Below are 17,198 nucleotides of genomic sequence, written 5' to 3' on the forward strand. Positions count from 1 at the left end.
AGCCCAATTTCCATTTGTGTCCCCGGGTGCGTGTGTCCCTGCTGATCTGGAAAAGCTCCTCTGGTTTGATGTGGTCGATGCCCTTCATGATTTTGAAGACTTGAATCAAGTCCACATGTAGTCTCCTCTTAATTTAATTTATATATTAGTTTTTACTATGTGGGGCATATACTGAGTTTATTAACCATTGCACATTATTATTTATACTTTTATAAATGTCTCTTTCGTCTGTACAAACACAACCATTAGCACCTGACATCAGAAAAAGAGCAACCCTGCCTGCTCTCCTTTCTAATACACTCTTGTCGAATGTTTAAATCTCTTGTTAAGAAATACTTAATTCACTTAAAAAGTGTGTCCCTGCTGAGCTGGAAAAGCTCCTCTGGTTTGATGTGGTCGATGCCTTTCATGATTTTGAAGACTTGAATCATGCCCCATTAGTCTCAATCATATCAATGTTCATAAGCACCCATTAGAGCCCGTCTCCTCCGTGTACCGCTTTGACATCACTGGCTTCTGCGTCACCCATAGCTTTTCACACCTTCGGAAATATGCGATAATTGCTGAGTGCTGAATTACAGAAATAAACACAAATCAAAACCGCCTGACACACAGATGCGATTAAGCCATAGCTGTGAACTCACGGTACAGTTTTTATAATTTTTGTATTCTTCTCTAGGGAGTGTTGAAGCCTAAGGCGACATTTTGAAAGATTGAATCACTGTGTCTTCCAAATTCACAGATACATGTCTTTAAGTGTTGTCATCTACATTTGAACTGCATCCAAGTCACAATGTATCTGCGGACCCGGGCACACAAATGGAAATTGGGCTTCAAGGCATTCAAGACAGAAAACAGGAGACACTTCTTCACACAGAGAGGCGTCACAATCTGAACAAACTCCCCAGCGATGTGGCTGAAGAGACAATTTGGGAACATTCAAAAACAGACTGGATAGGATCCTTGATCACTTAGTTATTAATGGACACCAAACGAGCACGATGGGGCGAATGGCCTCCTCCTGCCTGTTAGCTTTCTTATGTTCTTGTGTTCTTATGCATGACCCGCCACCTGAAAACATTGATCGTAAAGAACAATTGGCTTAACCCACCCAAATCATTCCAGAATCCAGTTTACATATCAATATGCTGAAGATCAATAAAGAGTGTTTTTCTCTTGAAAGTAGTGCTGCGGCCGACCTTTATCTGGGATCCAGCTGCATATCAGTCCCTTTCATACTGTAGCCAAGGTGCCGACAAAACACAAAGCATCCACTCTCAGCCAAGAGAAGCGAAAGCCCCCAGAATGCACTGCTCTCCAGGAGGATAGACAGCGCTCAGTGTTCCTGACTGAAACCCAGCAAGAATTTATTTTGTAGTGCCGCTTTTAATTAGTCCTGGTCATTTTGTCTAATGTGGTGTGTGTTAGATAACAGTCCGTCCCGTTGTGTGCCGCTGTAGCCTCTCGTGATTGTTTCTCTGGTAATTAAGACCAGAAGACGCGCCTTGATTGCGCTGGAAGTCCCTGAAGGCGGTGCGAGCCAGAAGCCTCTTGATAAAATGTAATGGGGAGCAATTTACTGTAATTATGGCTTTTGTGTTTTGTTTTTTTACTCTTAAGGATAGTTCGCATGCTTCCCGTTGGCACATGCTCTGTTTTTCCACCAGCACCCCAATAAAACAGTGTTTTTAATCTGCCAAACAAGGAGTCTAGCCAGGAAAGAAAAAACTGCATGAGCAACACAAGACTATACTTACACATTTTTACATCCAGATGAAAACACTTTAAAACCTTTCTTTCCAAGATTCTCAAGCGCTGGCCCTAACATTGATATATTTATTGAGAAAGAGAGAGAGAGAGGACAGAGAGGGAGAGACTTCAAACACACCCTGGTTTTGGCAGCCGATCCCCTCGTTTCTCTCCTGGACGGTTTCCAGGCGCAGGGAGACGATACGGCCTGTTTTACAGAACTTCGGCGTCGCTGCCAGAGACTCTGCAAGCCATCCAAACTGTTGACCTTACACTGTAATCGCTCCGACAGCCTCTGTAGTTTCTACGGCTTGTGCTGTTTACACAGTCCTCGTTTCTACACAACGGTGTCATCTGAGACATCGGTTTAAATGAGTTTTGGGGTAATGGATTTGATGGGTTATGTTTTTTACCCCATGTAAGGGTTCACCATAATTTTGGAACTTTTCCCCCCTTTATTATTTGAATATAAACACAACTAGGCCACTGTATAAAAGGAACTGTAGACTATACATGTGTGGTTTATGTGTATGTACACACACACACACATGCTCACTACCTTGCCGTGCGGCTTGTGTTCGGCTGTCACATTTTAATTGAATGAACAGTCGAGCTGAAGAGATGAGGTTATCTAATCTGCCTCACTGTCATTTGTTTTTGAAGCCCGCACCTGCCAACTAATTATTCACCGCAGAGAGCCGGGTACTGCGAACTGACAAATCAGTTTCACTCGGGGAAACAAAAGACAAGTCAGAATCTGCAAGTCATCAACGAGAAAACGGCGATCAGAGCCGGGGGTCCTCGGCACACACACACACACCACCCCCCCCTCAGCTGTGCACGTGCCGACGTACGAAGCCCGTGTGCGGGACACATGTATGAACCGGGAACGGGGTGTGGGAGGTCTGTCCGGCACGTAAACATCGTCGAGTTTCTGAGATTCTCCGGAGAAACGAGGGACCTGTGATTTTGACTTTGTTGTTAAGGTGTCTTATTTATGGTGTGTACGTCCTGTCATGCCAACAGCTCCCGGAGTCGGTCGCGTTGTTGTAGTTCTGCTCTCCATGGTTGTCCTCTCCCCCAGGCTTCCTCCTCATCAGTCTTTTTTCCATCCTAAGGAGTCGGACCGGGAAGAGGAAACATCCGAGGCGGCCATCGAATTTAACGGTTATGCTGGGTCCTTCTCCGCACCCTACCACGGCCCTGCGTTCCCGCCCCACGCCTTGGACCCCCGGCCCACCGCGGATGTCCTCGAGGACCGGCTCCTGCACCGCGAGACCCTGGAGAACCGGCTGGTGGACTGGTGAGCCAAATCCTCCACCGTCAACACAGAGTCTCTCTCTCTCTCTCTCTAAACTGGATTTTTTCACTTTGTGCGCAACCTTTTCTCAACTTTTGTGTTTATGTGTTTGTTTTGTGAGAGTGGGGGGTTTCTTCTTGCGCTACAAAATAAAAAATCGATACAACTAAAGGAAGAGGTTGAGGATGATGCCACTTCCTGTGTGTGTTTGCTCAGGGTCACGCAGGGTCTGCAGGCGTGTTGTGATGTGTGTGTGTGTGTGTGCCGCAGGGTGGAGCAGCAGCTCATGGCCAGGGTGATCATGGAGCTGTACCCGTTCCCCGTCCAGCGCCCGGAGGACACGGAGGACAGCAGCAGCAGCAGCACCACCTCCGACATCGGTGAGCGCCGGGAGAGGGGTATAGGAGGTGTAATGGCCGTGGATCTACATTGTTTCATTGATTCATTGGTAGTTAATTGCTGCTGTTACACCATTAGATTTAAACCAAAACACAAAAACCCAAAGCAAATGCTATGCAGCAATTAAATCAAAATACAGATTTTTAAGAAAAGGTTTACAGTAAAAAAAAAAAAAAGACAAAATCTGTTCAAAATGAACCCTAGTGACTCTTCCTACTGCCGAACGAATAACAAAACAGCCTAATTGACATGTCACCGACTTGAGCGACTGCTAAATTAAAGCTTTGGGTTTTGGTTTGTGAAGATACAAGTGCAAGCTGGTTTAAGAAATGGCAGCCACCCAGGACAGGAAAGCCAGCGCTCTGATTGGCTGCTCGTCTGTCACATGGGTTCCACTGTAAACAACCCCCCAGATCACAGCTTTCTGCTTCTGTTTCTTGTTTAGTCCTTTTTTTCTTTGAGTGTGCAAATCGCTAACACCTGTATTTGAGGGTGAACCTTGGCTTCCAATCAACTGCTTTTAACTTTTCATCCCTGCTGTGGACAAGATTACCGTGTTCAGTTAAATACAACAAGCAAAAAAGATTAGCTTTCCGTGCATTAGTACGAGGCGAAAAACGTCAAGTTCCCCTTTTTCCGCAGTTGTGCCCCTGAATGCCGGGCAGAGACATCTCCCTCGACAAACACCTGGAGATCTAAACAAGAATCGGAGTCGCTGGTGATAAACTACTCAGTTACAAAACAGATGATTCAATAACTGACAGTTATTATCGATCGATCTAGAGCTACTGTGGTCTCGACGTGGTCCTCCACTACGTGTTAAACACCGAGACTCGGGCCCCTCGAGGTCTCTCTGAGCTGTAGTCCACTCTCGGGTGGGGGGGTGTGATTGTCCCTGTCTAGAGCAGAGCAGAGCGTGAGTTGTTGTTGATTGTTCTCTGTGCAGTCGAGGTGGCAGGCGGAGGAGGCGTGCAGCTGTTCGTGGACGCCGGGCTGCCCGTTGACTCGGATCTGATAAGACAGTACGTGAACGATGCCCTGGCTGAGACCGTGGGCATCATGCTGGGCCAGAGAGACGGGCAGAGACCGGCATCCGGCGTCCCCCCACCTGTGGACAAGCCAGCATCCCCGGTAAGAGTGTGCGCTTCTTCGCCGACTCGAATTTTTGTTACCTGATCGAGTGGTCCGCGGTTGACCGGTCTCCCTTTCTTCTTGTCAGGAGGCTGTGGTTCCCACCCCCCAGCCCACCCCCGAGCCCAGCCCTCGCCACAGTCCCCCGGCCCGGGCGCTGTCCCCCGTCAGGACCCCGGAGGCGTCTGAGCAAGAGTCCGCGGCGGAGTCGGTGGAGACGGAGACGCAGGCCTCGCAGCCCCCGGGACACACAGGTGCCCCCCAGAGCACCCCTCAGCGAGATTCCTGCATGATTCCTGCCGAACCGTCTTTCACAACTGGCATCCCTCTTCCTTCGCCCGTACAGAACCAGAAGAGAGCAGGAGTCCGGTGGTCACCCCCGCCGCCACCCCGGCCCCCTCGCCAGCCCCGGCAGCCTCGCCTACTCCTCCTGTGTCCGTGAGCAGCCCAGAGCCGGCCCCGCAGCCGCCCAACCCCTGGGGGGATGCGCAGCTGCCGCTGGAGGAGGAGGACCCCCACTCTGAGAGTGTGGAGAGACCGTACCAGCGGCCAGTGTGAGTCGGTCGTTTATCAGGCGTGTGTTGGTGTGTAAAATGAGTGGACTCTGATCCCACAGCTCCATCTGCTGGTCCCAGGATGAACTTCACACAGCCTGTCTCAGCTCTGCTCCAGTGTTTACCTTCTTCCAGGAAGTCCTGTAGACTGGGGTTGAATATATATATTTGTGTTGTGTTGATAATTGTCACATATGCTTGTTTGGTGTCCATAAATAACTAAATAAATAAGTGATCCAAGGATCCTATCCAGTCTGTTTTTGAATGTTCCCAAATTGTCTCTTCAGCCACATCACTGGGGAGTTTGTTCAGATTGTGACACCTCTCTGTGTGAAGAAGTGTCTCCTGTTTTCTGTCTTGAATGCCTTGAAGCCCAATTTCCATTTGTGTCCCCGGGTGCGTGTGTCCCTGCTGATCTGGAAAAGCTCCCCTGGTTTGATGTGGTCGATGCCTTTCATGATTTTGAAGACTTGGATCAAGTCCCCATGTAGTCTCCTCTGTTCCAGGGTGAAAAGGTTTGGTTCCCTCAGTCTGAGTTCCCTGTTTGTTTTATTTGCCCCCCAGTGTGATGTCAGTGGCCCAGGAAGAGGAACCCGTGAGCCTGGTCTCTCGCCCACCTGCCGCCCCTCGAGCCCCGACCCCACCGCCCAGGTCTCAGACCCCTCCTGTTTTTATGGAGGCGCCGCCTCCGCCCACGCCCACCTCCTCCACCGATGACAGCAGCTCGGGCCTGTCCATCACCGAGACGGACACCGCGGGCAGGAACATCTCCGAGGGCGAGATTCTCTTCAGCTACGGGCAGATGGTCGCAGCCAGAGGTGAGATCCCAACAGGGCCCGCTGCGCCTCTCAGATCTGAGCTGTCCTGGGGGAGCCCCTACCCGGCTGGGTTTTGTTCCAACCAAGCTCTCAGTTACTTAATTGAGCCTTTAATTGAAGTAACAATCTGTTTAGATTTGACTTTTTAAATTGTGGAATTAAAGAGTTGGTTCTTTAACAAGCTATTTATACAAATCTGTACTTAACTGTACTGTATTGTACTGTACTGCTTAAAATAATTAAAAGCCTGATTTAGTCAATTATTAGTTCAATGAAGGGTTTAAAAGTAATTGAAACACAAATCAGCAGGGTAGGGTTATAGGTATATATTATAGGTAATAGCTAGGTTATTGATTTTTTAATGTGTCTGTTCATGTATGTTTTTTCTTTGTCTGGGGAACTTCCACTCCAGTAACCGCCTTCCTTCTCCGCTTCTCCACAGCGCTGGCCGAAGGAGGTCTGTTGCCTCCGAACCTCAGCGCCAGCTTATCCAGTTCTCTGCACGGCTTTCAAGACATGGTGAGCCATGGTGAACGGAAATGTAACCTGTGCATACACTGAGTCGCAGAGCAGAGAGATGAGGTTGAACAGCATCCATTTGCATAGGGAAAATTACAAGCAGTAAATTTAAAATGTGATTTGGTGTTGCAAGTTGACATGAAGAGCCTGTTTGAAACGCAACCCAGCTTCAGCTCTCCTCTGTGTCAGGGAAGAGAGTCGCACCTTGTTCATCTCGATGCTCCATCTCTGTCAGGACTACGACCCCCCCAGCGAGGGCCAGGTGATCCGGAGGCCCCACGTCCCGCACCACCGCGACCCAGTGCTGTCTCTGCTGGCCAAGATGAACCAGGGCCTTCTGGCTCCACAGGACATCCACTACCACCCACAGGTACGGTGCGCTGAATCCTAACATTGTCAAACCCAAAAATTTGAAAGCCGGGAATCAACCGTGTCTGGAACTTCGTCTCTCAATATCACAGACCCAGAGACTCTTGTCAGGCTGTCGCTCCTCCCACTCTTCCCTCATTCCCTGTTTTAAAGCACTGCCACCTTCCCACCACTAAGTGTCAGCAGCGAACCACAAAATCATTCCCTGTCGTCCTTCTCGGATGTGATAACAGTGGCCTTGTGAGAAATGCATGGTGTTTTCATCCAACACGGTCGATTACAGCTGATCTGAATGATAAACGATTAAAAATATATACAAAGGCAAAGCCTGACTCGACAGTAAATCACCGCCTGGCTGCGTTCTTTGTTCTCGAAGGCCCAGCTGTAAATGTCACCTAACCGGCGCGGGCCAGATACCTTTATCAGTCTTGTTTTGAAAGCCCCTGAGCCAAGCCTGACCCCTGAACGTCTGCCCCTGTCCAGGTGGACTCCGACTCCGACGGCAGTGCGGGCGAGGTGAGCGAGGGCCAGAGACCGAGGCTGACGGTGGCCGGGGAGACCGTCCTGACCGGGCACTCCGTCCTCCTGGACCGCGGCAGCCTGAGTGGACCAGGGGACGAGCTTGTGAGCGACGGGCGCGGCTCCTCGCCCGGCCAGCTGAGCAGGGAACCAGGTAACACGGGCGTGACGTCGGGGAGGAGAGCGGTTGGACTTTAGTGACCCTGTTGCATCATGGTCCGTGTCCTCAATGGCTCTTTGTTTGGGTGGTTGAATGCAGTAGCCCCTGGCACGCGATTATTAGTGCATCTTCGTGGAGAAACGCGTTCTCATTTCCCCCCGTTGCCAGTGACTGTTTTCTTAAGCGCTCCGTCTCTGTGCAGGGCTTTCTATCTCTCTCTTCCTCCCTGCCGCACTCGGGGGGTGGAGATGTTTACTCTGCCGAGGCTGGTGACATTGGGAATGAACTCTGCGGCCTCTTGGGAGCGTCTCGCGCTGGATTTTCATCACGTCAGGATGGAAACAGGAGCTCGGTGGAAAAAGTCTTCCCAACAGGGATCTCTTGTACATGGTTCTGGCCTTCTCCGGAGCGAGTCTCGGCCTCGGAGTCGACAGGAGGTTTGGCTCGACTGGATGACAGAGAAAATGGAGAAGGAATCTGCAGTTTCACCTTTTTCAGGTTGTGTTTAGATGTGTGGTTGCCTGAAGCGTAGATCGTCACAGGGGGGTCACACTAGCATACGGACCCTTTTTTTCACTGACCCAGGATGCTTAAGACAAACTTAAAATGTGTTTGTTTTGTTTTTTGCTCCCGGTTTTGTGTGTTTAGTTTAAACTCTGCGATCGTTCTGTCTAACGGGTGGTGTGGAAAGGCCGGCTCGCTCCAAGCTGACGGCGGGGGACCAGGGCGAGGGCCAGATGGGGACGGCAAGGGGACGCTTCACAATGAGGCATCAATCCCGCTGTGCCAGCCTGCACCAATATTGACTCTCAGGCTGGAAGAAAGGCTGTTCGTCTTGTCGTGTTTGTAAAGGAGTCTGCGTTGCGTAGAGACGAAACTACAGAGCAGGAAGGACTGAGATTGTGTCGGCTGAGAAAAGAAGTTATAACAGAAATTAGGATCTCATCATCTGTTTTTCTTCCTTTTGTTTTCACTACTGTTTTAAGATCAACAGTAATCTGAGAGTGCTGCATTATGGGTAAAGCCCCACTATTCAAACATCCCTTGACAGGAGTCCTTCGATAAATCATTTTCAGGCATCTCCTTTTAATTTCAAACATGGACAGTTGGGACTATGGACATATCTGTCTCATCTTCAGCTCCTGGCCTTTGACCTCGGTGGTAATCCGACAAGCTTCTCGTGTACCTGTAGAAAGAGCTGCTGTTCGTATCTTTACAAATAAAATCCCCCTTAAGACTGGTGTTTTCTGTAGGGTTTACGGGTTAATCACAGAAAGCAAAACGCTGGGAATAAAACACAAACAAAATGCACCCCTTCAGACATCAGTAAGCCAGAGCTGAAATGTATGAACAGAGGACTATACTGAACCGCTCAGGTGGCGGGGTTACAGAACTGGAAGATTAAAAGATTAAAAATGCAGTTATAGATCATCGTTTGCGTACAGAAAGGTCCAGAAGTCTCTCTGTCTGATGGTTGAAGGGACGTGTGTCTCTTGTAGGCATCGCATCAGGAGGCACCATGAGCGTCTCCGAGCTGGCTGACCAGCCCAGACCGAGGCCTCGCACTCGGCCAATCACAACGCAGCTGGCAGAGACCCACAATGGACAACAGGTGGGATGAATTCAACTCCTAGCTTTTATTTTGCCGGCTTTATGTGATTTTAAAGCAAAAACATCCTTTTATTCCTTTGAAAAACGTTTTAGGCGTCCGAAGCACCCAGAGACGAGGCCGGAGCCGCGCCTCTCATCGTCAGACCATACGAAGGGCGGGACGGAGACCTGGAGGATGGAGGTATTTCCCCTCGACTGTTGTTTTCACAGTGGGAAGAATTTATTATCACAGGCTCGGGGCTTGGTCTCTTCTGGAAGGGCACTGACTGCACCAAGCCATCCAGGGACGTCCCCCAAGATGTGCTCAGTCAGAAAATATGTCTAGAACTCTGTTGAGCAGCGAGAGGCTGGTCTGGGCCTTAAAAACCAGATCAGCCACCACTGGGCGGCCTGCTGCGTCTCCACGCCCCCTCCACCAGATGGCAGCCCCTCTGTGTGCTGGAGGCAGTCTTCCTTCTCTGCTGGGATTCTTCTCTCCTTCCGCAGAAAGCGGTCTCAGCGTGGCATTGGTCTTCTGCCTTCCCACGGCAGAAGGCCCTCGGTGGTCCTCGTCCGGCGTCCAGTGTCGATAAGCGATGAAGGGTTGATTTGAACGAGGCCTGCGGTCCTGCGTTCGGTCCTTTGATGTCCTGATGTTGGGCCTGAGGGCAAACGTTGGTGGAGTAGAGCCACCGTCGACAGATTAACCCCGACACCAAACGGGACAGTGTGGAGCCAAACAATGACATCATGACTGGCGCAGGTGTTGGGCATCCACTCCGCACAGGCGAGATGATAACCCGTGATTTGTCCAAGACTTACTGCTCTGATGGTGATCCCATTTCGATTGCAGATCCCCCGCAGTGGCATATTGCTATTTCAGATTGAACAGGAGTGACCAGATTGCTTTCAGACCGTTATTAATCTACCTCAGCAGGGGCGGCACAGAGAGACCCCCTTCCTGTCGCGTCTGCTTTTTTTTCCTGACACAGCGTCAAGTGTCAGTTCATCAGGACTGCTGTTGCTCATATTTCTTGTCTGTTACTTTTCTGTGATACTTCCGTCTGAATAAATGAACGAACAAAGAGCTACAATGGTTCTGTAGAAAATCAATGATGGCTTTATTCAGCACTAAAGACATGGCCATACTGTTTGTGCCTGAAGACCTCACAGGAAATTAAGGTCAAGCTGCTTTCCTACCCTGAAAAAAACCAGTCATAAAACAATTAAAAGCAACCGATATCCATTTCTAGTAATGTTCAGGTTGGGAAAAGATAACCTGTGCATACACTGATCCGTGACTGTGAAAATCCTGTGTCTCATTCGTGCCTTTGCCTGGAAACAGAAAGATGCACAGCATTTAGCATGTGCTGTAAAATAGGTCTTTAAAAGTCACACAATAGACTAAACAACTTGCTGTGAGCGTGGATATTGTCTTAATGCAGAACAATCCTAAATACAGGGAAGCCAGTCTGGTTAACAGCCTTCTTTTCCTGTGCTGGGGTTTATTTTAGAGGCGCGCCTTCCTATCGGTCACAGTGTCTTATTTACATTAAGTTAAAATACACTGTGTACGCAAGGGGTGTTGTGTACGTACACACACGTGCCAATCACCCTCCCGCTCCCGCAATGTATGGTGTACATCTCCCAGGTCGAGCGAGTATGATATTTTAAAACCAGGCCGGTTCTGCGAGCGTCAATACACGCGCTGTTTGGACTCGGAGTAAGCACTAATCAAGGAAGCGTGCGTGTAATTGCAGCCTGTGTGCCTGCGTTTCTGGGCGTGCACTTAATTACAGCGCGCTCATGTGTTTGGAGAAAGGCTTGACAAATTAGGTGTTCTTCGGCGAGAGACAACCGATCTATATGAAATGACAAGTTAAGGACACACAGCTGTGGTCCGGCGGGCAGGCGGCGCTCGGAAACAGAAGCCCCAGTGTTCGGGCCGAGGCGCTGGTGATTCTTACAGTCGGACAACGTCAAGAAAAATAACCTGAGCAGTAATGAGCCTCCCCTCGGCTTAAACAAATACGAAACTTAGTTTCAGCTACGTGCTGGGGTCTCCGGCACATTGTATTTCGATTTTAATTCACATTTGCAGGTGGAGTCTAGATAAAACGTCTTGCAGTCTTTATTTTTGTAATGATCGGTCCGTAATACATTCAGTGGCTTTTGCGGACTGTGTTATTTTATAGCTTGGTGTTTTAACTACAGAGGCACAGACTCTTTCCTCAGGGTTGATCTTGAAGACTCACAAAAGCACACAGTTCTCTCCTGGACAGCGCTGAGTTGTGTGTCAGACTTTTGCACTGATCTACACCGAACGGACCGGACCAAAGTGATTAGGGAGCAGTTGGCCATGGCAGTGCGGATCAATTCCAGTAGATATTCAGTTAGACGGGCACTGACCGACCGTATAGTGTCGGTCAATATTCCCGATCTTGTGAGAGCGACTCAGTTTTGAATGCGAAATGAGACGTTGCCCCGGTGTGTCAAAATATAAAGCTGGTTTGACAATCCTTGTCACTCCTGTCTTTCGTTATAATCAGGCCAGCGAGGCCGTTTCAGATTAGTACACTTTGAAAGGCATGTATTTAATCTGGGGATACATTTGTGTGTTGCTGTTAAGGAATTAATTAGCATAATATAATAAGCCCATAGTTTGTGTGTATGCATAATACTTTCATCAGTGTGTGTGTGAGAGAGAGATACATATATGAACACACACACACACACACACACACACACACACACACACACACACACACACAACGCTTCCGGCCAATTGTACATTAAGAAATTCAACCTCTGCACTGTTTTTTGACAAGGTCTACTGGTGCCTTGAGCACACAAGTCCTGTCAGGAGGCAGTGATTGTGTTTCTACACTAAAGGAAAACAAACAGCGAGTACTTAGACAGTGTGTGTATATACACCGCAAGTCCAAATTAAAGCCCAGGCCGAGGGGTCGTCTGACCATCAGCGCGGCTTGATTATTTACGCAAGCCGGACCAGGATTTGAGCCCCCGTTCTCAGAGGTGAAAGATTGACGAGTTAAGTGCATTCTTTTAAACAACTCTCCGTTGTTCGCTGGCTGCTGTCCAGGGTTTAATAACTTCCGACTCTGTAAATAAATACACCCCCGGCGTACCTTCCAATCGCACAGAGTGGCGAGCGGAGAGCGGCGATGATGTCGGTGGCTTCGGAGCTCGCGGTCCAGCAGAAGTTTAAGTCTGGAAAATGTAAATGGAGCGTTCTGGATACCTTGATACAAAGACATTGCTCTGTTCGATGAATACAATCCTTAAAATGCTTGGTGTTTTATCTATATTTTGTTGTTGCTCCCAGTTGGACAGAACGACACAGCTGTATCAATAACAACGGAGAAGTGAAAGCGATCGTATTCTAACAGGCCTGCATACTTTCCCAAGCATTATTCAATATCTCCTCATATTTAATCTGGGTCGTTATACGCCTGGAAGGGATTCCGTTTTCTCATGATTAGTTTTTTCTTCACAGTTCTGAAACCTGTTTTTCCTTTTCTTGCTCCTTTCTTTCCTCTCCTCCCTTTCTGCCCCCCCAGTAACTCCTGTTAATAATTATAGTGCGTATAGGCTGCCGTAGACAGTATGGAGACAGCGGTGCAACGCGTCTCTGGGTTTTATGTGCCTTTGTTTAATCTGCCAAGCTCTCGCACAGCTGTTCGTTGGCAGAGAGGATGTCATTTAGGGAAGCGCTCCCCTGCTTTAAGGGTTAACCCGGGGCGGGCGTTTTGTCTCCCTGGAAACAAGGAACACAAAATAAGTCCAAATTATGAATCGCTCTGTTCCTCTGGTGTTTTCGAATCCAAACGGATACTAAAGAGATGTTCCAAATAAAATCACCCTTAACCCCTTCAATCCTGCAATCGAGTACAGTGTTTAAAAGCATGACTGTGATCTGTATACAGACGTGTGTGTGTGTGTGTGTGTGTGTGTGTGTGTGTGTGTGTGTGTGGCTTGTGTCTAAATTAAGTGCAAATCCGCGCCTCGGATTTAAGTGAAAAGCAATGAATCTGCACAGCGCCGAGACACAGAAACACGCCGCCCTCGTTTTACAGGGTCGTCCGTTTGATCGGCTCAGAGCTCGGTAACTCGGAGATGTGCGGCGGAAATACTCCCCTTCCCTAATCCCCCTTCAGATTGCTTTGCACTTGTCATTTTCTCCGACGCACTCCTGTCTCGAGACGGCACAAACGCACACAACTGAATATGGGGGGGGGGGTGTTTGGAATGTTCATTATTCGTCTGTAACCCGTGGCAACGCGTTCTCAGGAAAGGATGCTCGCTCGCAGAGAGACCGACAGACTTTCTGCATAAGCCCCGCAGTCAATCTTATCAGCCCGAGAAGGGCAGCGCTCCTCTGGAACAGTGTTTTAAAGAGATAATACGCTGGATAAAACGCCTGCTTCACCAACACTACATATTTATAAAACGCACAACCGGAGAATTACACATCGTGCAAGTTTAACAGCCCGAGATGTGTCTGAAATGCGTGAATATACATGCTCTGTGTTTCTGGAGTAGGGGTCAGGTATAGATTAATGTCTCAATAATGCAGATGAACCTCCCAGTAGGAATATGTATCATGATCTGCCTTCAGTGTTGTGTATCGGATTCGGAGGATGGACATCAAATGCTAAATACAGGTTTTACACAAGGTTTTAACAGCTAATCCACACCTAAGCCTACGTGGTTAATGTCTAATTATACTGATGAAACCGTGCTGCCTGATTTAGGTTTTGTTTCTGTGCTCTGAGCAGCCGGTTGATTGCACTTGTTCGATGTGACTTCATTGGGATTCAAATGTTTAAATAAATAAATAAATAATCGGGTCTTAAATTAAAATGCTTCTGCACCCATGGAGCCTCGTTCGACTCCCCCACCGTGCTCACTCTGATGAGCGCCAACTCAGTGTGTGTGTTTTCCAGTCGCCTGGGTACAATTTTATCCTGGAATAGGCTTCAGTATTTCAGCACTTTCTTTAAAACTTCATCCCTAAATCATCAGCCACCCCTGACACGGCTTCGCTGTCTCTTACCAAACCTTCAGGCAGCTTCTGATGAAAGTCACGTCCACATAACGCTTTCCAAGACTTTTAAAAAGTAAAATTATTTCGAAACTAAGTCACTTTTATCAGTGTGACCTTTTGTTTGCCAGAAGCAGTTACAAAAACAGCTTAATTTAGTAAGTCCCCCTCACTTTCCCTTCGGCCTGAATGATGTTCTGATGTCTTGGGATATGTCATCCTCACTGGATGATGGAGTACCGAGCTTATCCTCAGTTCTTGATCTGGCCCTGGGAGTTGGAGAGTGTGAAATCTTTTGGAAAACATACTTTCAAAAAGAATAGGCCCTCCCCATGAACAAACAATCAAACAAACACACATCAGATTCCTGTCAGGAATGGTGGGGGTGTCCCGATAAGCCCCAGTCTACAGTAGATTGATAAGCACACATCCTCTGGACCCGGAAAGCAAGACCTGCCCTCTCCTGTGGTTTTCTTGCTCAGTGTTTCCAGATAAGCTGCTCTTTGTCTTATTGATCTTGCACGGCGCCCCGATTGAGGGATGAATGGGGGGGGTGCAGAACGATGATGAGAACTACAGGAAGCAGCTGCGCACATCTGCAGAAGAGAAAACAGCTGTTGCAGGGCATTGGAAGGATGATTTGTAGATTTCAACATCTCACCTTCCAGAGGGCTTGGCTGGGCGGGGCGGATCATTGTCTGCCGAGAGGTCAGTGTGTGTGGAGTTACTGGCCGAACGTCTGAGTGTTGTGTGTAGAAATACTGCGGACATCTGGACCCATCAGCACATTATTGTATTGCGTCACGGTCAGTTTGAAAGGCTGGCCCTTGCTTTAGTGGGTTTGAAAGACTCTGTGATGGTAAACTGTGCATTAGAGGACCAGAGTTTAATATTGTGTACTTTTGTTATTCAGTTCAGGCCAATTCTTGTTTTGTTTTGTTGTGTTTTTAAATTTGTTCATGGATCTACTCTGAGGAACTGAGATTTGCGGCCGCTTGTTGTCAAAACCATGTGATGTGTTTGTTGCTGCCATGACAGTCGGTAAGTCGATCAGCCCGTGTTGACCGTGAGAAGCTCGACCCGTCGCCACAGAGAGAACATGATTCTCAATCCTCATGTGTACAGTGAAATGTCAAGACCGATCAGCGCTTTCCCTCGCTTCCTCGGCGGTGAGTGACTCATGCTGTCTACCTCGTGTGTCTAAAAACAGAAGAGACAACTGAGATTTCGAGCCAGGGCTCCCTTTGAGCCGCTTATTTCCAGAAATACGCCGGCTGCCCCTCCAGCGAAGCCGGGGGACATTGTTTGCTTTGAACAGAAATCCTACAACAAAAATTTCTAGATTGGAGTTTTCCTGCCCCAACCTCTCTGAGTGAAGACAGAGCAGCGGTCCCCGGGGGGCTTGACTGCACTCGGCACCGCTCTCCGCTACGAGTGGGATGGTTTTGATTAAAATAGCTTCAATAGGTTGCCATCAGGTGATTCTTTTCCCCCATATATTCTAGGAGAGAGAGCTTCCTCCTTGAATCTATAACCACTGTAGCCAGTGTGTTAAAATAACAACCAGCACAGTGTTTGACATGCCAGATAATTGCTTACAGAGACTGGAGGTTATTTTTCAAAACTATCCACAGTCTGTCTTCACTGCATTAGTGGAAATGTGAGAATTTTGCCTTAATTAGCAGCGGGATCGTTTCCATGTCTCTTATTTTCCTCTCGGCGGCGGAGGAATTGAGCTGAGAGAAAATATATTCTGCAGTCGTCTTCTGTTTGCTTTAACGAAGTGACTGCCCACAGAATTATGCATTTTCACGCCTGCATGGGCTGTATTTATTCATTTCTAATCAGTATGTGCCGTTTTAAACAGCTTTGAGATATTCAGTCATCTAAATTCACCTCCTTCCTCAAGCCAGACCCTCAGAAAGGGCCCATATGAGGAGGGTCTGTGGAATATATTCCCCTATGGGGGTTAGGGGGGAAATATATTCTGCAGGCAGATGGCTCTGGGGCATTAATGAATCTGGTATCTCGGTCTGCACTTCAATAGTCATAACCTCTTCACCTGGCGCCCCTCTGCCAGACGTGAGATAAGTAGACCTTTCCTGGCCCTGGCTCTTTGATCGGCCGGGCTCGGGCCCTCGCTCAGTGTCCGTGCGTTAGAGCATATGTTTCGAAGGCAGCCTCTCGCGTTTCACCGGCTGCCAGGAGATGTCTTTGAAATCGCTCTGTTGTGGAGAGATCTCCGGTTACAGCAGAGAGATGCGCCCCCCGGCCAGCTGGGTCCCAACGGCCTGGCCCCCGCCAGCGCCACCTCTCCCAGAACCCAAGCCTCCTCTTCCTGTCGCTGGTGCTGCTGCGAGGCGGGAGAGCTGGCATAGGGGAATCGAACTCGTTCAGTCTTCCTGGTTGTTTTCCTCGACATGTTTGTATGACCTGCTCAGTATTCGCATTAACCAGGAAATAGCCAGTTGATCAGCTGTTAAAATAAAAAGAAAGCATTTATTTTTCTCTTCTTCTCTTTCTTCGCTTTGGGCTAAGCTTGACTTTTGAGTTTTATATTTAGGAGTGCTACTGACAGCCATCCAGCTTGGGATCTTTGCTGACAGCACTGGAAGCCAAGCCCCTCTCCCCGATTGATTATTTTTCCCCGGGTGTTTAAAGGTGCTTGATTCCAGCCCGGAGCCAGAACAGCGAGCTACAGCTGCGTCTGATGCGCTGCCAGAACCCTGAGCTTTTGTTATCCCTCCCCGTCCCATAGCTGGATGCTGAATCTTCAAAACCACACTCAGCTGCGTTACCTTGTAAGGAAGCAGGTTTGAGCTCAGTTCACTCCACAGCGACAGAGTGCTTGTTTTGATCTGGAGTCTGTATTGTGACTGGGCCCCTGTTCTCACTCTGAAGGGGTCAGAGTTGTGTCTTTACAGAGCTTGAATAATATAAACCAGGGACTTCATCGAATGCGAACATAAGTTAATTGCCACTTTGTGAGCTGAGCGGCCTGCCACTGTCTGTGTAGGTGGGATTG

The 17,198-nt window shown here is 48.6% G+C and overlaps 1 protein-coding gene across 1 annotated transcript in view; it reads left to right on the forward strand.

Annotated features, from left to right (window-relative positions):
- kiaa0586 (KIAA0586 ortholog) overlaps positions 1–17,198 on the forward strand; it is a 129,502-nt gene that overhangs the window by 99,161 nt on the left and 13,143 nt on the right. The window contains exons 18-28 of the mRNA XM_066694391.1: positions 2,868–3,052; positions 3,320–3,429; positions 4,395–4,579; positions 4,668–4,833; positions 4,926–5,133; positions 5,698–5,951; positions 6,394–6,470; positions 6,706–6,840; positions 7,323–7,512; positions 9,018–9,130; positions 9,223–9,310. Of these exons, the coding sequence (XP_066550488.1) occupies positions 2,868–3,052; positions 3,320–3,429; positions 4,395–4,579; positions 4,668–4,833; positions 4,926–5,133; positions 5,698–5,951; positions 6,394–6,470; positions 6,706–6,840; positions 7,323–7,512; positions 9,018–9,130; positions 9,223–9,310 (1,711 nt within the window). The remainder of the gene's footprint in view (positions 1–2,867; positions 3,053–3,319; positions 3,430–4,394; positions 4,580–4,667; positions 4,834–4,925; positions 5,134–5,697; positions 5,952–6,393; positions 6,471–6,705; positions 6,841–7,322; positions 7,513–9,017; positions 9,131–9,222; positions 9,311–17,198) is intronic.

Source organism: Amia ocellicauda, chromosome 21 (assembly GCF_036373705.1).
Source record: "Amia ocellicauda isolate fAmiCal2 chromosome 21, fAmiCal2.hap1, whole genome shotgun sequence".
NCBI classification, from domain to species: Eukaryota; Metazoa; Chordata; class Actinopteri; order Amiiformes; family Amiidae; genus Amia; species Amia ocellicauda.